The sequence below is a fragment of the Grus americana genome, chromosome 16, assembly GCF_028858705.1.
Source record: "Grus americana isolate bGruAme1 chromosome 16, bGruAme1.mat, whole genome shotgun sequence".
NCBI classification, from domain to species: domain Eukaryota; kingdom Metazoa; phylum Chordata; class Aves; order Gruiformes; family Gruidae; genus Grus; species Grus americana.
In genome coordinates, this window is record NC_072867.1 from 8,294,292 (window position 1) to 8,315,738 (window position 21,447).

Here is a 21,447-nt window from a genome sequence, read left to right on the forward strand (position 1 = left end):
GGTTTTCTTGCAGCAAACCTTTGTCTTAGCTGAATCAGTCAAGATATCTAAGAAATCCTCCAGCTGAATAAGCCCATCTGACAAAAGGAGTCAGACTCATGGCTGGGACGGCATCCGGTACGTGCACAACCTCTCCATGGGACACTGGCAGAGCAAGAGACATTGCTTCTGGCCTGTGGCCGCGGTGGCTTTTGTCCTGTCCTTGCTGGCAGGCTCCTCCTGCAGCACAGGCGGAGGCAGGAAATCCCAGGCAGCTGCCGTGGGAGCCCACTCGCCTTTCCTCTCTTCTCCTCGCCTCTCCTCACGTCGCCCGGCTGCCGCCGCGCCGAGGCGAGCTGAGCCAGCCCTGCGTGTGTGTGCATGCGTGGGCGGGGGGGCTGCCGCATGGATTTAGTGAAGGCTGGGAGGGAACACATGGGTTGGGTTTTTTTTTTCTTGGCCCGCGGTGGCTGTCTGTCCTGCCGGCCGCGGTTATGGATTCAATCATTATTCAGGAGCGGTTAGTGGAGCGGCTGCTTTCTCCCCGGACGCAGGCACAGCGAAGCCACCCAGCCAAGCTGAAGGTACGGGGATGTATTTATAGCACTGTGCAAGCCGGGGAGCAGCAGGGACAGGAGGGGGGAGGATGGTGCTTGAGCAGACGTGTGCAGCACAAGATGAGACCTCTGAGGAGCAGAGGAGTGGAAAGACGCTGGTAAGGGGGAGATGGCGGGGACAGAAAGGAGGGGAGCAGCCCCTGTAGGAGCAGGGCTGATGGGCACAATGGACAGCTGGGAGATGCGTGACATATTTTTGTGTGGTTATTTGATGCAGTGATTCCCCCTCTGAATGGTGTATGTGTGCTTGGGGGCGCTCAGGGCAGGAGTTAGCGCTGCGTGTGTGCCCAAACACAGTCTGGTTTGTGTTTTCGTGTTAACACTGTGCTCTGCTAGCCCATTTTCTTTCTGCTGCAGCAAATGCTGGTGGGCGAGTGGTTTTGCTGATACTCCCGTGCTCAGCTCCAGGCCTGAGGCAACAGATGTACATGGGAGATGCGCCGGGGGCTGTTTGCATTAGAAATTTTATGCAGCTTTCTGGCAATGAAAGGAAGGGTCTGCATCTCCTCTGGGGCTGGGCTGTGCTGGTTTGTGCGGACGTGGATGTGGCGGCTGTGCCTGGCCAGAGGGGAACGGCTGGAGGAAGGGCTGCCTGGGAGGGAGCTGGATTGCTACGTTGGAGGCTGTAACGCTGAGAAGGCTCCCCCCAAAGAAGTGGAGGCAGGGGCACCAGGATCCCAGCACAAGCTCCATAATTTCTGGGGTTTGCTCCAGACCTGGGGTAGGGACTGTTCTTCAAATTTTCTGTGGTCCTATGGTGTTTAATTTTAGCCCTCTTGGATATACCCAGCAAGGCTCCGTTTATCCCCAGGCTGAGTGGTGAGTCACACGAGATCTGGATTGGTTTAAACAGCACATCCACCAAGGAGGTAAGGAGGGAATCAGGAATGGCAGGAGCGATGGAGGCCATGCTGCGTACCCGGTCTTGGAGGTACAGACAGCCCTGTGGACACCATGGTACTAGGGATGGCTTCTCCTCTTATGCAACACATCCCAAATGTCTCTACCTCCGACAGGAACAGGACTTGAACCCAGCAGTACTTTGTTCCTTGGCTTGAACTCCCAAGGAGAGCGCTGCTGGCCAGGGAGCATTGGCCACCTTGGCTGGGTGGTGGAGGATGTGAGGACGCAGTGTGTTGCTGTGATGTCCAGTGAACCAGCAAGTGCGTGCCGAGGGAAAGTACAGACAAGTTTTGCTTGGCTTGGGGAGCTTTGGTTTGTAACACCGCCCCAAAGGTCAGCCACATCTCTCGGTGACCTCCGCTGTGGTGTGCGAGACATATTCCCAGGCGTGTGGGAGCAGGATGCCTCTGGGAACAAAGGCAGCACATGGAGGAGGCAGTGGGGCGAGGGACTCCTTGTGCCAGAGTGCTGCTGGCTTGGCTGGCTGGGGCCCTTTCCCGACAGCTGGGGCTGGTGAAGGAAGTGTGGTGCAGCGACTGGCTGTCCCAGCCTGCATCAGCTTGATGGGAGCTGGCTTGCGAGGGTCAGCTGCCTGCGGAGGGGGCTGTGATGGCTCCAGAAACTTCCTCACTACCAGTCTTTCGTCTAATTAATGGATTTCAGCTTTTCACAACCAAGGCAGCCACCTTCCTTCAGTAGCCCTCCCAGCCCTCTACACCTGCTTTGGCACTCTCCATCCCGTGCATGCTTGCATCTGTGTTGGGTCCTAACAAAGACAGTGAGTGGCGTAGAGCTTTGGGTGAGGCAGACACCAGGCTCAGGAGGCTACTCGGGCTCCTTAAGTGCAATGTTGATGTTGGCACACTAGCAGAGATGGTGACACGTGCCTGTCACAGTGTCCTGACACGGCTGGGATGGGAGCACACATTGGTTGTCTTAAAGCTGAGATAAGGAACTGTGGGTCTAGGCTGGCCATGGTGCAGGGACCATGCTGTTGTTCCTGAGGGAAGGCTGTTAGAAGAAGGGGATCCCTCTCCACAATTTCCCCTGCATCTCCTGCCTTCTCCTTTACAGACATGTTGGCTCCGGCTCCTGGCAGGGCTCTGCAGCGTGTCCACGGCTAGTCAGAGGGGAACATGTCTGGGGACAGGGCTTTTCTCCTTGCGACTCTGGCTGCCTCCCACTGAGAGGGAAGCTCTTCTTTTGGCCTTGTGCTCAGCAATGACCTTCCGTAATGCAAGGGAAATGACCGCATGAATCATGAGTAAAGGGCAGTGTCCTGCGCCAGCCAGGATTTGCTCATTTCAAGTGTCCTGATTCCACCGAGCTAGTGGGAGGTAACCAGAGGTACAGCAAATCCACACTTTCTTGGTTGGGCTGAATAGAAACAAGAGATCAGGTTCAGCCAGTTACGCTTGGCTGAAGTAATTGGAGTTGTACCAGAGCTCATCTCCCCAGTGTCACCATTGTCAGCCCTTAGTCATCTAGGTTGAAAACCAAAGAAAGAGCAGCACACCCCAAGCCTCAGCTATGGTTTCATTAGTGTGTTACTAGTGCTATTTCAGATATCAAGTCACTGGAGAGATCAGGTCTTTCCAAAGATCTTGCCATTACCACATTTCTCTCCCTCCTTTGCACACCTCATGTTTACCCTTTCCTGAGCCTTTTGGGTGGCAGGTGGCAGTGTCCCCAGGCAGGCATTGCTTTGCAGCGTACAGCTCATCAGAGCTGCCATTGCTTTTCACCCTGGAGTCTCACTGCTGCTCATTGCACCACTGCTTTAGGATGCCATAGCCTTTTAGCTCAGCCATTAGAGCTGCCAGTGGAGCACTTCAGGCACTCTATAATTCTCCCCACTTCTCTGTCATGTCATTTGCTCTGTCCCTTCCAGACTGTGGGGTGATGGAGCAGCATTACTTCAGTTACGTTAGCAAGGGGGTGAGGTGAGGGAGACCAGAGCCCACAATCACTCTGTCAGGGCTAAAGTGACCAAGTCTGAGACCTAAACCAAACCTAAATTTCTAGAAGGCAGTGGCTGTGCTAAAGAACAGAGTCCTTGGGCCACAATGGCTGTCAGCCACGTCTGCCCTGTCTCAGTGGGCAGCTCCAGAGCAGCCATAAATTGGGAGGAGGAGACTCCATGTCTTCCCTGCTGTCTGTCCCCACTAGAACTTTGTAGCCTGCACAGCTGAGGACACCTGAGGATGCTCACACACGTAGACGTGTGGCCAGGGGCTGTAGAGGGCTGCTCGGGAACTGCCTTGCCCGCTTGCACTATGGAAATAGGTGCAAGTCAGCGTTGCCCTAAGCTTGACACATGGTTGTCATTTGTGTTTCTTTGAGTGTGTGCCCCAGGAACAGAGATAGTTAAACTTAGGAACAGAGGTCTTCCCTGCTGTGCCTGGAGAACCAGCGCCAGAGAGCTGTGGGGTGAGGACAGCCGTATGCTTGAAGGCATCTGTTGGCCGGGTGGGAGCTGGGGCTGGTTTTGAGGAGCTCTGGCTCTGTGGATTTGCCAGTGTGAATCCCGGGGATGTGTTTATTTTAAGTGATGTTGAAATGCAGAGTCTATGTCTCTAGCTCAGGCATTTGTGAATGGCTGCTTCCCCTTGGGTCTAGCTTGGAAAGTATGTGAGAAGGGAGGTGTTTGCCAGGGTCATACCCGCTCTCCCTCTGTGAGGAGGCCTGGGGAGGGGAACGCAGTGCCGTGGGGGTGCAGTCTGTGAAGGCCTGGGTGCTCAGAAGGCTGGCTGGCTGGAGCAGCTGGGCTGTGTGGGCCCACAGTTACCTGCAGCTGCCCGAGCTGCGAGCACCAGACGGTGTGTTGAGCCCAGCCTGAGGGCAGTAGCTGGAGCAGGTCTGTGAATCCCATAGATGAGCTGCATTTGCCTTTCAGGACGTATGCTGCATGAGCAGGGTGTGTGCCCCTGGGATGCAGCGTGGGCTGCGTGTTTGCTCCTGGCTGTGGGATGCGTGCTGTGTGCTTGTGAAACGCACCATTGGTCGTGTCATTCCTTGTGTGCACTTCGTGCTCTTGTACAAAGTGTGTGGCATGCCTGTGGGGTGGCTTTTATGCAGTAAGAGAGCACTCAGTGATGGGGGGTCTGCATCTGGGGGTGGTTAGGCAGTAGGTAATGCTCTGGTAATGCCATATGTAATACCCTCACCAAAATCAGCTCACCTCAGTGTTCTCAACGCTTTTGCATCTTCCTACTTCCTGTGCTCCTTGAACTTCCATCTCTTCAGAAATAACACTGGAGATTATTCAGGATTTCCTATTACTAAGCCAGGAGTGGCTGTGACACAGCAAGAAATAATCCCTTCTCAGGTCAAGCAGAAGCCAAACCACCGCACCTTCCTCTAGACACGGCTCACCGCAAGTCCTGGGGTGCTAATTACAGAGAGCTCTCCATCATGTACTGTATGTCCCTCTGGAGGGAGAGATGCAGAAATGGCTCTGAAAGACCTGGGGAGAGGTGACATTTGGTGACCGTGCTGTGAAGGGAGCCTGCAACTGTGCAGGAACCGTGGGATGTGCCTTTTCCCTTGTGCTCTCCATGCTGGGAGGATGCTGTGAGCTGCTGTGTCAGCTGGTGAGAGCAGCCAAGCAGGGCTGCAGCTGAGGGCAGGTGTCCCTCTGTGCCCACCTGCAGGAAGGGCAGGAGTCCCTGAGCCTAGAGGGGGTGCGTGCCCTGCCCCACACCACTGCCAGGGCAGGGACTGACCTCTCCTCCACCCCTTGGCTCTGCCTCGGGGATTTTTTGAGTCCAACTCCCTGTCGCTATGTGAGGCTTGAGCAGGAAGGGTGGCACGCCCTGACCTGCTCCCATCCACCTCTGCCCTGCAGGACCATGAGAAGCAGTACGTGGGCTTTGCCACTCTGCCGAACCAGGTCCACCGGAAATCTGTGAAGAAGGGTTTCGACTTCACCTTGATGGTTGCAGGTGAGACTACCCACGGATGGAGATGGCTGGGCCACGTGGTGGGTGCGTGGAGGGGACCCAGCTCTCCTCACTTCCCATAGGTGCTCCCTTAGCATCTGGATCCTCCCCTTGCTCTGTTCTGGTCCTTCTCTCAGACCTTGCTTTGCTCCCCAGCCTGTGTTGCAGTCACACTGCTCCCCCAGGAGCAATGGGCCCCTCCTGACCACTCATAACCCACTCAAGCAAGCACCAAGTGTAGCTTCTCTTCCAAAAGAGTGGCTGGTCTGGGTGGTGAAGGCAGGGTCAGGCAGGGATTGAGGGAAAGGAAGGAGAGGGAGGATGGAGGAGCTGGGAGATCACATTTGTACAAGGATTGAGATATCTTACAGCAAAAGTCCTCCCACTGCTGGAAAAATGTAATGCCCATAAACAGCTGACAGCTCATTTCTCTCACTTCCTCTGGCTCAGGATTCAAAGCCTTGTTCAGAGTTTCATTTGTAAGTCAATTAGTCCGTCATGTTGCTTGCTTTTCCCTCCTCCCCTTTGCACCCTGTCAATTAGGAGAGTCGGGTCTGGGCAAATCCACGCTGGTGAATAGCCTGTTCCTGACAGACCTCTACAAAGACAGAAAGCTCCTCAACGCAGAGGGTAAGTTGGGGACAAAGAGGGGTGAATGGTTCTTGTGCCCAGAGGTCTAGACTGTCCTAAGGACCAGTACTGTGGTTCCTTCAGCAGCAGCTGCAGGCTTGGCTGGATCCCAGCCCTGTTGTTTATTGCTCTGCTCTCCTTTGCTGGCTGCAGAGGCACTAGTATTTGACAAAAAGGGTTTGGCTGTAGGACTCTTCTATGAAGAGAAGACAAGGCTGCAGAGCAGCAGTAGCCCTTTGGGTTGAAATGTTGAGATCTGTTCTTGGGTGCTGGAGTGTGGTAGGGATTCCCCTTCCCAAGTGACTGGACAAAATGTTCTGGGCTACGAGCACTTCAGAGGTTTGCGTATCTTCTCAGAGTCTGTCTGCCTGCTGCTGGCCTCCCACAGTACCACTCCCTTGAGGCTCCTGAGAGGATGATCAGGGTTTTTTTGAAACCCATGATACTCCCTGTGCTCAGTGATAAGGATGGAGCCAGCTTGTCATGGGTGTGAGCAAGGATTCCCCAGTTACTACCTGGCTTTAACTCACGTATTCCTGTTCAAAGAGAGAATCAACCAGACAGTGGAGATCGTCAAACACACGGTGGACATTGAAGAGAAGGGTGTCAAGCTGAAGCTGACCATAGTGGACACACCAGGCTTTGGAGATGCTGTTAACAATACTGAGTGGTGAGCTGGCCATGCTGCCTTCCTCCTAATCCTTGGCCACATCTGCTTTCTGTGGATGCTTCACAGGAAGGGGGTCTGGTAACAGGAAGGGGATGACACTGCTTCATGGTCCCTTGGAGACAATGTCCTGTTAAACACGTGATATTTTTTTTTTGATTGAATTACCCTTCCCAGCTGGAAGCCCATCACTGACTACATCGACCAGCAGTTTGAACAGTATTTCCGTGATGAGAGCGGCCTGAACCGGAAGAACATTCAGGACAACCGAGTGCATTGCTGCCTCTACTTCATCTCGCCCTTCGGGCACGGGTGAGAGCCCCCAGTCCGGGGCTGGGTATGACTCAGTCCAAAGGGAAGACCCTTGTGCCCCAGGATTACCCTATAGCGGTTTGTACATTCGCAGGGCTGTTGGCACAGGAGAAGAGTCATCCAGCTGCTCTCCTTCGGCTGAGCATCACACCACCTCCCTCCCACTTACTGGCATGACAGATCTCCCTCAGGCTTTACAGCCTATTTTGGAAATCAGGAGAAAAGATGCCACACATACTTGTATCTTCCTGTCTAGCTAAGCCTGACCAATGGGTAGGAAAGTGACTTTTAAGCTGCTCTCACTCCCTGCCCCTTGCTGGCTCACGTGCCAGCCTAGCCAGGAGCAGCCGGAGGGGTCGTGTTGGCTGCCTGTGGCACAGAGCAGCCGGACAGAGGCCCCAGGCTGTCACCTGGGTGATATTTGGCCTGCAAGGGAGCAAATACCCAGCCTGTGCCTGTGTGAGACATTCAGCAGCTAAAATCCGAGACAGCTTTCCTGAAGATGCAGCCCTAGGTGAGGGCTGTCCCAGTGCTGCCCCAGACTCTTGTGACAGTGCTCTCCTTTTCCCTTTGTGCTTGGTGGGTGGGAGAGGCTGGAGGGGGAGCTACCCGGTGTGTCCTTGCTAACCGTGTCACTCCTCATCCCTGCTGCAGGCTGAGGCCTGTGGATGTTGAGTTCATGAAGGCTCTGCATGAGAAGGTCAACATTGTGCCCCTGATTGCCAAAGCCGACTGCCTGATCCCCTCCGAGATCCGGAAGCTAAAAGAGAGGGTGAGATGCTCTTTCTCTACAGGGGTATACCTGGTGTGATGACAGGGATGGGCTGAGGAGGAAGGGGAGACCTACATACGCATATAGCGTGTATGTGTGTGTGTGTATACACACACACACACACGTATATATATACACATACACACAAATCTAATTGAGCAGTGCTCTGCTGTGAGAAGGGAAGCGGTGTCTGCAAAGAGGCCAGCCCTAGAAGAAACATCAAAACCTTTCACCATCTGTAGGTTATAGCAAACCTGTGGTAGCACAAACCAGGAATAAACCCAGCATTTCTGTATTGTTCAGAGTTGTGTTCTTTTGGTTTTGTCTTGCATGGACATAGATCCGGGAAGAGATTGACAAATTTGGCATTAAAGTGTACCAGTTTCCTGAGTGTGACTCTGATGAAGATGAGGAGTTCAAGCAGCAAGATAGAGAGCTGAAGGTAAGGAACCTGCTCAGCAGGGGACCGGGAAGTCTGGCTCACAGGTATGCTGGTTGCTTACGGGTATGTTGGTTGCTCCAGAAGGAGCTGGAGCTGCCCTATGTTTGCCAAAAGCCTGTGCTACTGATACCCAGGGCACAGCCTACATTGCTCATGTGGAAAAGGTGCTGACGTCCTTGCTGGTGCAATGAAGTTAAGTATGGCATGAAGACATGGCACTTCTGCTCTCCCACCAGGCAGTGTCAGTCTTTCCTTGGTCTACCCCAGCCTCTATGTTTAAGACGGAGGCTGGGTTGTACGGCATTTGTAAGCACCTATTTCTGAGCGATGTCATCAGCCAGGAAGAGTGATTTGTGCATGATGAGGCACCACTGTGACACAATAGTTGCATGAGGGGAGGCAATATGATTATACAGGCCTGTCTGGAGGCCCCAGCAGCCCAGGCCTGACGCTCTCCCAAGCTGAGCCAGCCCTGTGTGTGCATGCGGTATGGCCTTGTTTCTTCTGTCAGAGACATGCAATGGGCTTTGACTTCCCTTCTGAGCAGAGAGGAGCACAGCCTGTGCATCCCTGCCTGGACAAGCTCTTGGCCTACATTGTCCCAGTTGCTTGGTGTCCCAGCCTCTCTGCTCTGGCTTCCTTGTAGAGCTTCCCCTCAAAGAAGGGATGCAGGCACCTGCAGAGACACAGCTTCCCTCAGGACAGCTGAGAAGGTCAAGCTGGGAATTAGGCTGCCTGCAGATCCCAGTGCCTTAGGCTTTTCTCTGCAACTGTGTTGTGGTGTTCTGTGCTGTGGCATGTGTGGTTGTCCCTCTGCCTTTCCTACCAGCACCTTCCTCTTCCTGTTCCACTCTGCCTGAACTTGGCCCTTGGCGGAGGGGTCCGTGGGCAGTCCTGGGCTGAGCTGGGCTCAGCGATGCCTCTCATTCCAGGAGAGTGCTCCCTTTGCCGTCATCGGCAGTAACACTGTGGTGGAGGCGAAAGGCCAGCGAGTCCGTGGACGGCTCTACCCCTGGGGCATTGTGGAAGGTAAGCGCGGTGCCTGGGAGCTGGCAATGTGAGCGAGGGGCAGGCAGGGATGGGGGAAGGACAAGTGGGCACATGCAACAGGGATGACAGAGGAAGCTGACTGCACAGCCGTGACTGACTGTGCCACCTTTGGCACATGGCAGAGGACAAGGTAGGGTAGAGACAGAGGCACTGGGACCTGCTCAGGAGGTCTGTTACTGGTGGTGTAGCAATCACCCTGCCTCTGAAGCTGTGACAGACTGAAGAAGAGAGGCTCCAGTGTGAATGGAAGAATGGGCTTTAACGCGCTGGGATATGGCTTCTTCTTAAGGGGGAGGCTGGGCATTACCAGTTTAGTTTCTGGAGAGAATCCATTGCCCTCAGCCAAACTGAATCGTAAACCCTCCTGCACTCCCTCCTCTGCTGCTGCTCCTGTTTGTGCTGGAGTTGCTGGGCTGGAGACTGTGCTGATGCACAATGTGATTGTCTCTACCTTTCTTCCTTTCTGAAGGAGGAGATTTCATAAAGCCTCTAGGCAGAATAACGCTGGCATGGTTTTTGCTGCTGTTGCTGACTCCCCCCATGCTGGTGCATTGCTTTAAGATCTTGCAGCTTTAGATCCCAAAAGCTTGTGTGTGCACTCGTGGGCCAATGCTGGCTGCTTGGGCTGCTCAGCTGCTGGCTCTGCTCTCTCGGTGGCTCCGGAGGGGGCTGTGCCTGTCAGGGTGCTGGCATTTGGCAGTGAGATGAACTTTGTGAAACCCTGAGCCTGACACAGCCAGCTTCCCCCAGCCCTGCAGAGAGGTAAAGAGATCACCACGGCAGGCACACAGCTACTGCGCACAGCGCTTCCCTGCAGAGTCCCACAGTGTTGCCTGAGGCCTGGCTCCCCATAGTAACAGCAGCTCTTTCAGCTCTCCAGACTGTAACCAGTATATGGCTTTGTCTCTCAGGGGCTGATTCAAGTCCTTGGGGGAAACCATCGTGCCTACAGCAGCCTTTTGATCAGTCCTAAATTCTGAGGAGACGAGCAGTTTGCCTCCAGCGCTCACTGTGGTTATAACAAGGACATCCCACGTACCTGGGAACAGCATCCTCTTTCAGGGCTCTGCTGTACGTGTTTAATTAATCCCCTTACCCAGAAAAAGTCCTGGGAACACAGTGACCGCAGCAGCCTGGCCTCAGCGTTGAGAAGCACAGAGCACCATTGAGGCCTGCACCAGGGCCAGGAGGAGAGCCCCAGGCACTGGCGGGGAGGATGAGGAAGGGGCTGTGTGGGGAGTTTTAGTTCAGCCTGGGTGTCGGGAGGTAAGAAGTGGCACCCTGGAGAGGGGCGGTGAGGTGTGACATCCAAGCACTCCGCTGTTGTTGCTTCTGCAGTGGAAAACCAGGCACACTGCGACTTCGTGAAGCTGCGGAACATGCTGATCCGGACACATATGCATGACCTGAAGGACGTCACTTGTGATGTTCATTATGAGAACTACCGAGCTCAGTGCATCCAGCAAATGACCAGGTGGGTCCCCACTGCTTCAGCCAGAGGTGGCAGGGATGTCTCATTCTCTGCAGAGCTGGGGTTGGTCTCAGAACAGCTTGTTGGTCAGGAGGCTGTGGGGCTGCTTGGGGACATGCTGGGCTGCAGCCTGGGGAATGGCACTGGGACGTAAAATAGCAAATCCAAGCGTGTGTTGCACAGCCTGAGTACTTCTGAGAATGCATGTTCCTTCCTGAGGATTCCCCATGCAAATCTTGGGAAATAGGCCTGGAGGCTCATTTGAAGAGCTGTTCTTAGCACTGGGTGAAATACATCCAGCCTAATGAAACAGGGGATAAACCATCTCTCTGGTGGGTGATAGCTGTGTGCATTGCCAAGGAGGAAGGCATTCTGCAGTTCTGTCCAAATGACAGCATGACCCTTGGGATGCTGCTGTTTCTCAGGCAGCTGAGCCCAGGCAATTAGCAAGACTCTTAACACATCTCCAGAGATTTTTCTGCATTGTCTTCCCATTGCATTTGATTCTTTGTGGTTTTAGTCACAGTGATCAGAAAATAGAAGAGACCCCACTCATTTGAAACCTCTTTTTTTCCTGCTTCCTTCCATGACTGAAATTTTAGGTTTAAGTATGTCTTGGCTCCTCTGTTGTAAACCATTCCCTTCACTTCCTGCCTGAACTGTCCGGGTAGCTCTGTGCTGCCATGTTGCAGAGCAGAAACGGCTGCACTTCACCAAGGAACAGTCCTGCATCTGTGCAAATGCGCAGGTTGGCACATTCTGTTCACACACAGTGTATCTCAGTACTTTTCCATAGCAGACGAGCCTGTCTTTTTTCAAAAGTGAGAATATGGAGTCCCAAAATAACTATGTTAACTGCTAGCGATCTGTGAGAAACGTCACAGCTGCTATTTAGGTAGGCTATGTAGCTATTAAAAGAAGACCTCAAAAAAGCAATTGCCTAGCTTAAGAAAAGCTTAAGTTTGGTACTGTTTCTCACGCCATGGCTAGTTCCTTGCCAGTGAAGACGTCTCATAAAACTGGAGCATGGCCATTTCTAGCAGTGGGATAAGGGTCCTTCTCTAGAGAGACGTTTTGGGAGGAGATCCCAAGCTCCAGGGCTGGAATCACCATAATGAGCCAATGGTGACTCCAAGTGGTGAACGGCTGCAAATGGCATCTTGAATTCCCAGCTTCAGCCCAGGCGTCTTTGGCCGCTGCCACCCCCTCCTCACTTATGGAGTGCTCCTCTTGACTTTTGGAAGAAAGTCACCTCCTGCCTTCTGTCCCCTGCCTGCACTCCTGTGTGCCCTCAGCCCTCATCACAGTGCTGCAGTGGTGTGCCTGTTGTCTCTTGTCTTTCATTTCCTGAATACGATGGCAGGCTTTGTTATCAGACTTGCAGTGATTGAACTGCTCCCCTGGTTTTATCTTCCTTGGGGAAAAAAAAGGATTATAGTGAGCATGTGGTGCCTTAGGGATGCTGATGAGCCAAAGGAGACCAGATAAATCGGCTGTAAATGTCTCTGCTAAGCTTGCCAATGCAGTTACAAAAGGTGGTCAGAAACATCAGCCCTTTCTGTGTTTGCTCTCAGCGTAAGCCTGGTTTGGGTTTTCTCTGTTAGCTACCCACAACCTTCTATTTTGAACGCTTTTATTGACTTTGGTCTCATTCTTCATCCAAGTGTATCCCGCACCTCTGGGCTAGATTGTCCCACAGCCCCTCCACGTGCCTGGATATGCCATCATGAATGACAGCCATCGCATGGTGACACCAAAGCCAGCCAGCCTAAACCGCAACTTGACTGCATTTCTTCTCTATCTCTCTAGCAAGCTGACTCAGGACAATAGGATAGAAAGTCCGATTCCTATCCTGCCTCTCCCAACACCAGACACTGAGACAGAGAAGCTGATCAAAATGAAGGATGAGGAGGTGAGACCTGTTTCTGCCTGGGCCTCCTTGGTGTTGGAGCTGGAATCTGGGGAGTTTCTCCAGGACTGCCCCATAGAGACTTCCCACTCCTGGCTCCCGCCATCATGGGCTCCTGGGGTGGAGGACAGGGTGTGAAAGCTGTGGCTTCCTCTGTCAGGGAAACGTGACTCCATTCCACCCCACACACAGATGCCTCTGTGCTCAAACAGGAGTTAATACTCTCGGAGGGATCCCTTTGTCAGGTCCAAGGGACTGCCCCCAGTGCAGATCACCAGCTCCTGACCACAACAGTTCACTTTTTGACTATTTCTTCTCTGTCTCATGCAGTTACGGCGGATGCAAGAGATGCTGCAGAAGATGCAGCAACAGATGCAGGATCAGTGAGAGGCAGGTACTTGGAGGACAGAGGGAATCCTCCAGTGACCATCTGAGGCCTGGCAAGAGCTGTGGATGTTTAGAAAAGGTTTCCCATTTTATAGAGACTTGTGGGCAAGAGATGCACCCGCACCCTCTAATTTATTAGCAGCAATGCTGGCTTTGCAGTCAGCTGATTGTGGAGGAGGCTGTTCACTTAACAGTTTACTGATGTGTATTTCTTTTTTTAATAATGATTTTTTTTTTAAAGAAAATAGCCTGGGAAGTCTCAAAGGCATCCTAAAAAAGAAAAAAAGAAACAAAAAAGATCTCCCTTTCCCGTGTACTAATTTCTTGTTTGGGAATGCTCTGGTATTTAAAGTCCTGGTTTCTCTGGTGTACGAACTTGAAGACTATCTGTGTCGATGCACGTAAATGTTTACTCCCAATTGAGGTGCTGTGCCCCGCTCTGTGTTCCCTTTGTCCGGGGCCAGCACAAGCATTGTAAAAGCAGCCGTACCCTCCTGTGAGTTTGATCTGCGCTGCTTGGGCTCCTCAGCCTGGGGCCAGCTCTGGCTCAGACAGGGGGGTTTCTTTGTGCACTGACCTGCTCAGGGGTCCTGATGGTTGCCTGGTTTCCTGCCCGGGTTTTTCTGGGTTTTTTGTTTAGTTGATTAGGTTTTGTTTTTCCTATCAAGAAACTCCAGGATCTTTGCACTGAGCACCAAGGGACTGAGTCTCTTGAGGTCAGTTAGAAGAAAATGGCTTCTGCTGCTCTCAATTATGTCTTTCTGGCAGAGAGGATGAGGTGTTGACTGTTGCCTGCAAGGACGAGATGATGGGAGTGAGCACCTTCCTAGCCATGGTTACCTCCCACAGCAGGCCAGAGGTGTTGGTAGAGGAACCCCAGAACCCTGCAGTAGCTGGGTGAGGGTATCTCATGGTTTAGCTCTAGTCATCCAGCTGCAGCCTGTCTCTGGTGTCTGCTCTGAAAAGCACCATGGCAGCCAGAGTGTTTTGCCAGGACTGCTTTGGAGGGGGTAGAAACCTTAGGGCTGAAATCCAACCCCAAATGCAGAGCTGTGCTCTACACCCAGGCTTTGTGGTTCCACAAGTGTGTTGCTGGCTCTGAGCTTCTCCTGGGGAAAGGGGCAGGTTTTGCAGGCTTGTAACAGAGATCTGCAAGCCACCTGTCCAGGGAGGTGTTCGGTGAGTGTGGCAGGTGCAGGAGTGTCATCGCATGGGGCTGAGCGCAGCCCAGCAGACTTGGCATTTGCTCTCCTGCCCTTCCCCTGGGACTCAGCCCCGCTCCCACTCCCTGGTCTCCAGCTCTTCCTGTCTCAGTGCCTAGTGGATCTGCTGGACAGAGATAAGAGCACTCTTTGGGCAGCTGCTTCTGTCTTGTTTTTGCTTCCTGCAGTATTTTTAACTAGTCCAGCCAGACAAGAGCCCCAGAGTGTTGATGTGCCTGACGGAGCAGGTCTCACCAGCAACACTGCCGTGCTCACAGGGAATTGGGGCTGTTGGAGGGAAGAGACACTTTGCTCTTCCCTCTGACTCAGGGAGTGCTGCCATGGGCTGGGCCCTTCTGTTCCTCTGGCTCCCAGTCCGATTCCTCTGTCCCCTTTCCCCCTTTGTATCTGCTCCTCCATCTCTGGCTCTTCCCAGTAGACCTCCCTGGGTAGGAAGCACAGTGTTAGCCAGGCCCTAAATTCTGTTATTTGGCACTGCGTTTGTGTGATTCCCTGGTGGGGCTTTAGAGTCCTGATCAGGGCTTGTCCAGGTGGTGAGTAGGTTGGCTGGTTCCAGTTATTCACTGTACAGAGCCTCAGCTTAGCCAGAACATGGGCTGTAGGGGCAGGGGAGAGACCCTGGCACAGTGCAGAAGGACAAAGCGAGGGTGGAAGCTCCTTGGCAGAAATGTGCAAGTAGGGCAAGAGCAGTGTCCAGCAATGGGCTTTTTCCTTTTGTTTGTTTCATTCTCCCCTGTGCTGGGCTCGTAAGTGGCAGTACCAGCCTAGGAGAGGGGAAGGGTTCAGCTTGTCTTCAATAACGTGCAGGACCAAGGTGCTTAAGGAGGAAATGCAACCTTTCTTTGTACGATGTGCTTACTTGAGCAGTGGAGTAGCCTGAAACAGGAGCTTCCTCCAGGTTTTCTGGAGCTGGTTTGCTGCTTCAGGAGGACTGCCAAGTTCTTAGCTTTATCCATGCTAGCATACTGGGAAACACCTTGCAGTACCTGTCCCCTCTCTTTTCTTATACTAGTGGTGTCTGTGAGGAGGATGTTCTATTGCAAATGAGCCCTGTCCAGCTAGAGAAGTTCCTCTCTCAAATACATTCGTTCCTAGAAGATAAAGGAGACCTTTACCCTTTAGCATGGACATAGAGGAGCTGACAGCTTTTATCCTGGGCTATGTGTGGACGTGCTGTGTGCTGGTGAGAGTGCAGGGTACTGTGGTCACAGGCAGGCAGGATTACTGAGGGTGAATCTGCCCCTGTCCCTCTGGGTGAGGAAGGCTCATGACTCTTACATCAAGTCAATAGTCACAAGTCTGTCCTCTACAGACAGCTGAAGGCTTCGGCTACCAACTGGCAAAGATGGTTCAAGCTGCACTTAGAAAAAAATGCACAGGAGTGAGGCACCAGGCATGGCTTCTACAGAGGGGTGGTGGTACTGCTGAAATCATGTCTCCATGTAGGACATTCCCTGCTCAGAGCACCAGAGTTTTGGGGCTGCCTGGAAAGGGATAGAAACTGACTTTGGGGGGCACCAGGGATTCAAACTGTCCTGGAAGGTGGCATCTGTTTATTAAAGGAGGAGTGTTTTGTACTGCTGCATTGAGCTGCACAGTAAGCGGAGAAGAGACTCCTGAACAAATGTAGCTTGGCCATTTGGCCCTGGCAGTGAGAAGCGTGGATAGGAAAGTAATTTAACACCTCCCCTCACACAACCCTCCACAGTCTCATATGTGACCCCTGCACCCCCAGGCACATTCCTGTGCCTCTGCCAAGCTTTGCCCTGCTGAGTGAGTCACTGCAGGCATGGTGTCCCACTCTGCAGAGCTGTCCCAGGCTGCAGCTGGGGCTGCTGGCACAACCTTGTGCCTGAGCTGTGGCGTGAACTCATGTGCTGCCGCTGTGCTGGTCCTGCCTGTGCAGTCCTTGCTGCCTCCCCGCATGCCTCTCCCCTCCCCGAGAAGGAGGGGGTCCCATTCTTTGTGCTCTGCAATGGTGTTCCCTGCTCCTCCTCACAAGCCCCACTGTGCTTTAATGCTGGCTTGCTCCTGCCATACAACTTCCTCACCCCCTGCTCCATTCCTAGGCTCTTTGTTTCCTGTCCATCTGTTGGGTTATTATAATATATATTTTTTTTTGTAAATTTCTGTTTGAACATTTTGTCATTGTGAACAAAGAAAAATGAAACCTTTTAAAACATATCCATTTTATTAAATGATTATTGTTATTATTATTAATATGTTTACTACCTGAATTGATCAGTGAAATAAATACATTCAAAAAAGCAACATCTTTCTGTTTAATTTTCAGTTCCCTCGAGCAGCATTGGTGATACATTACGGGCAGGAGAGACCAAAACTGACTGTTTCTCATTTTATCTAATTCCATCAGAGCAGGCTCCAGGCAAGGCTTCCTGCATGGGATTTCTGGCCTGTGCTGAATGAGATGATCCTGAAGTTCTGTCTTTAAGCTTCCCCTAGGAGCAGTGTCTAAATCAGCAATGGGCATCTGGGCAGGATCCAGTCCCAGGAAATCCGTTTTGTAAGTAGCCAGAGGAGCATTGCTCAGTCTGTGCTGCATGCAGAGCCACGATGGGGCTGGCTCTAGATCAGCTCCATGCCACACCTGGCCTGGACACCTGCCTGTGAATAAACGTAGCACCAAATGCATGAGACGAGGTAAGTTTGCTGATCAAACTTACCCTGCAGTAGTCAAGCTGCTCCTAAGTGGAAAGCAGGCCCTGCAGGAAAAACTGGCTTCATTTGTTAGCCTAAGATCTTTTTCCCACTCTGCCTGCCTGCCACAGTGAAACAACTGGAATGATCTGCTCCAACTTACTAGAAGTTTAAAGCTTGATTGTTTTGTTCAGAGATTTTCCCTTGGTTAGGGCCAAACTCTGCTGTTGTTTATACCCTAAATTCTCTTAACATCAGCACATCTAGGGCATTCATAATTTCTGCCATGTACAATGTGCACAGTACAAGGTAATGGAGAGTTGGACCCAACGGGGAAACAGTTTCATGAGAGAACTCTGGTGGCCTTATCCTAAGGAGCATAACCAATGTCTAGAGTCAGACTGATGGCAGAAAAATGTCTGTGAAGGTGCAGTGGCCTTGAGAAGACAAATTCTGCCTAAATGTAGTTTTGACCGTTGGACTTATCTGTTCAAGTATTTGTGTAATGCAACTTCTGAATAAAGGATGTGGTCAGCCTTTCTCAGTAACTGCATGCTGCACTTGTCAAGAGCTGCCAGCTCATTTGGCTATCAAAAGAGCAGTCCTTCGGAGCACTATCTTTCCCAGTCTGTCGTCCTTCCTGTGAATCTAACTAGTTTATTTTGATGTAGACAGTGAAACACCAAGAGTTATATTTTACCCCTGTAATAATCATGAGAGGATGCAAGTGCCTGGGAGGATCTTTCTCCTTGGCTCAACTATTGACACCAGCGTGGTCACTGGAAGTCCATTTCTTTCAGTAGATCTTCAGCTGCTAATTAGGAGTAGGTTTGTTTCACTGCTTCAAGGGAAACCCTAGGGTCAGCACACTGCAAAGTGCTAGGTCTCACCACTGCCAAACATAGTCTTCCTGATGGGATGGGAAACCAAAGGCCACGGTGCTCAGGGAGCACAGTACATCACTTTCCAGGTTGAAATGCATTTTGAGTCACTACTTTGCGATTGAGACTTTGCGATGTTTCTGTTGGACTGAATGTGTGGGCCCAGAATCACAGTTATCAGTACTGTCAGCATCTTTCCCAACAAACATGTTCTTGCGAGCAGTGTCAGCTCCCATTTCTTGGAACACTTGCTCAGTGAAGGCCCAGCTTCTGGTGACATGTAGCAAACTTGCAGGAAGGCCTCATGTGGGAGGTGTCCCTGGGATGAGCCTGACCTTTATCTTGCCAGCCAGCTGCAAGGGGATTATCCGGGAGGTCAGCTATGCAGCTGCAAACACTCTTGCACTGGCTGGACTGCCTTAAGACCTTCTTCTTGTGTTGTAAAACCAGCAAGAAAGCAAGGATTGAACTAGTTTGGTAAGTCAACAAAGCTACCTTCTGTTCTTTTTATTTTTTTTTAATTATTTTTTTTGGTTCATAGATTGCACAGAACAGCACTGCCTTACTGCAGGTATGTGTAGTTGTTCTCCTAAAGAAGTTATAGCAGCTCATGTGTTCAGCAGTGGCATGAGACTGCAATACAAAGGTCATTGACCCATGTCTCACAGCACTGCCACAGCTCCAGAAGGAGATTATTCACCTGCTGGAGCAATGTCTAGCATGGAAAACTCCACTGACCTCCACTCTTGGTGGTCAGCACCCTCTCTGCTGGCCAAGGACTGTTTATCACTTCAGAACTGGAAAGGCTATTTTTCACTTGTGGTAACAGTAAGTTTATTTCTGAATCTTGCAGTTTGCATGAGCAAAGGCTTGCTTACCGATGTAATTCAGAGCTATGATAAGGCATGAGCAGTTTCATATTCTAATTTTTGATTCCTTGACATAAATTTTCTTGGCTGCCCTAGTAATATGCCTCCAGTAATGCTGAAAATACAAGCACCTCTTGTATGCTTCTGAGTACTAGTGAAAATGAATTTGATGGCTGCAGCTAAGCCTCCCAGTAGCCATCTGTTCATATCCCTCCTCAAATCCAGGGTTGGAAGACAAGGAACATTCTCTCTCATTACTGGAGACACCAAGAATTTGCACACCCCTTTTAACTCTGTTCTTTTCAGAGCTCTCGCATCTCCTGTGAAGGACACCAAATTCACCCAATTTTAGAAACTCATCCTCAGAACAAACCAACAGAAGACCTGGGCTGTGGTGTCAGTCCTAGAGTGTGTGGTGTCTACTTGCCTGGTCTCTACCTCATCCAGTCTCACCAGAGGGGTGTTTGCTGGTGAAGATGAACAGTGGAATTCTCTTCTTGTCCCTCCTTGGTTTCCTCCCACTTGTGATACCCATGTGCCCTGTGCCATGCAAGTGTGCCACCAACATTATTGACTGCATGTCAAAAGGCTTAACTGTAGCGAAACTACCAGTTGCTTTCCACCCTTCGGCTGAAATGATCCACCTTGGTTACAACAAGCTCACCTCTATTCCCAATGGGCTCTTTGACAACCTAAAGAGCCTCCAGGTAGTCTACTTGCAGGGCAACCCTTGGGAATGCAACTGTGACATCCTCTACTTGCGCTCCTGGATCCAGTGGCAGCAGAACCGGACCTTATACAGGGATGTGAGATGCAGCTCCCCAGCGCACCTGCAGGACCGGATCATTGCCTATCTGACAGAAGATGAGATCATCTCCACATGCCAGCACTGGTACTGCAGCCTGGCTCTTCTCTCTCAGCTCTGTCTCCTCATCCTCCTTTTCCTCCAAGGTATCTTGGTTATCCTCATCATTGTTTACCTGCAGAAATTTCGGAGAATGACCGTTGAAGCCCGGAGTACCTTTTAAGATCTATACCAGCATGTAGACACCTGGCTGTCTTCTTCAAGAAGCCCCTACAACAGTGATTAACATCACCAGACTGAAGAACCTCCTCCCCCTTGGGTGATACTGTGCCAAGGTCATGTCGTTTGTGATATTCAGTGCAGCATCTGATCCTGACTGCAGTCTGAAACAGGACTCAAGCTGATCAGACACTTGCTGTATTTCCAAAGACCTGATCTTGTGTTTTTTAATGCTTTAAACTCTGGTATGATCTTGATTGCTTTGCTGGGCTGGGAATGGTTCTGGTTTGGTAGACTAAGGAAATCATAAACTAGAGCAACCAGAACTGACTCAAACTGCCCATAAGCTCGTAGGGACTATGCTGCTTAATCCCTCCTATGCAAGAGTATTTTGGCCATACTTTCCATGATGCTTCTGGTTGCATTGGGTCAGGTGAGGACAGAGGTTGACAGTGAACATTTAAGGTACTGGACTAGGACAGTGGAGAAATACAGTTTCCTTGGTGCTACCACAGATTGCCTTAGTAACTTTGGACAAATGACTTAGTCTTCCCCTGCCTCAGTTTCCCATCAGTAAAAAGATGTTTCTTCTTGCTCGATGCATCTTTTCCAATGTTGTTCTCGGGGAGGGAGGGAGGGAATGTTTAGAAGCCTACCCATTTACCCTATCTTGATTCCTTTTAATCTACTTATAGTTTTAACACTGACTTCAACATGTACTGAGTCAGACTGGGGCCCTGAAGCCAAGAGTTGTTGAGACCAGAGGCTCTTTCTGATTGTGCTTGTACGGCTCCTGGCACAAGAGATCCGGTCTGTTGTAGAGACTCACACTGCAAAACCCACTGATGTGCCTTATGATGTCCCTTGATTATTTTTGGAATGAAGCAAAATTGAAATAAAATAATGATGCATGATGATGTAAGTGGCTTGTTTTTCCATTCTACGCTAGGTATCTCGCACTCTCACGCGCTCCCTGGCAGTTTCTCACACTCCCTTACACAAACTTTCTGCCAAAGGCAGGTGGAGATGTTACCAGGAGTGCACCACAGGGTTAAACTTTGACAGCTACCGGCTTCCACAAGGGGCCAGTCTAAATGTGGAGTTTCTTCTAGTTCCACTAAGTTGCTATTACTTTTCCTTTTTTTTTTTTTTTAATGATGTGGACTGGAAAGGGAAGGGTGTTTCTTGGTGCGAGCACACCTGTAGGGTGACGGCCCTGCCGGCTGCGTGTGAGCGGCCCCTGTGCCCTCAGTCCCCAAGCCCAGTTCAAGGAGGTTCAAGTTCACCTCCGCGGCCCTCGGGTCACATAACCGCGGAGCTCAGCCGCGGGAAGAACGCCTCTCCCGGTGGCGGCGGCGGGTGACAGGACAGCCGGCAGGCGGCGGAGCCTCGCGGGGCTGGGGAGAAGCCCCGTCTCGCGCCGCTGCCTCGCGCGGGCTCTAATGGCCGCCGAACGCCCCCTAGCGGTCCTGATTGGCCCTGACCACCCTCACCTGGAGCCTCTCCGCACCTTCAGGCACGAGGCTGCTGAGGGAAACCTGTGAGGAGAAGGAAGAAGGAGCTGGTCTGGGCGCTCGGGGGAGGGGGGCTGTCTGAGGAGAAAAGGAGAGTCCTGGGGCTTCTCTGACTCAGGGTGCTTCACCTCAGCTCAGGGATCTGTGCTCACCCCAAAACTATGAAGTATTGCAGTGGAAAAGCCCCTGTGCAGATGG

At 51.6% G+C, this 21,447-nt stretch overlaps 2 protein-coding genes across 2 annotated transcripts; both read left to right on the forward strand.

Moving 5' to 3' along the window:
* Positions 1-599: 599 nt before the first annotated feature.
* Positions 600-20,657, forward strand: SEPTIN5 (septin 5). Its single transcript, XM_054844951.1, has 13 exons — positions 600-694; positions 5,347-5,443; positions 5,984-6,070; positions 6,617-6,740; positions 6,915-7,049; positions 7,704-7,821; positions 8,162-8,263; positions 9,196-9,292; positions 10,652-10,787; positions 12,594-12,696; positions 13,024-16,964; positions 18,138-18,319; positions 19,018-20,657. The coding sequence occupies exons 1-11, from the start codon at positions 626-628 to the stop codon at positions 13,078-13,080; spliced, it is 1,125 nt and encodes a 374-aa protein (XP_054700926.1). The 5' UTR covers positions 600-625; the 3' UTR covers positions 13,081-16,964; positions 18,138-18,319; positions 19,018-20,657.
* On the forward strand, positions 19,245-19,739 carry GP1BB (glycoprotein Ib platelet subunit beta). Its single transcript, XM_054844606.1, has one exon. The coding sequence runs from the start codon at positions 19,245-19,247 to the stop codon at positions 19,737-19,739; it is 495 nt and encodes a 164-aa protein (XP_054700581.1).
* Positions 20,658-21,447: the final 790 nt, after the last annotated feature.

Coding starts and splice junctions, on each gene's coding strand:
- GP1BB (XM_054844606.1), top strand. CDS start 19,245: ATGTGCCCTGTGCCATGCAAGTGTGCCACCAACATTATTGACTGCATG.
- SEPTIN5 (XM_054844951.1), top strand. CDS start 626: ATGGTGCTTGAGCAGACGTGTGCAGCACAAGATGAGACCTCTGAGGAG. Junction 6,071..6,616: donor AAAGCTCCTCAACGCAGAGG/GTAAGTTGGGGA, acceptor TCCTGTTCAAAG/AGAGAATCAACCAGACAGTG. Junction 10,788..12,593: donor TGCATCCAGCAAATGACCAG/GTGGGTCCCCAC, acceptor CTATCTCTCTAG/CAAGCTGACTCAGGACAATA.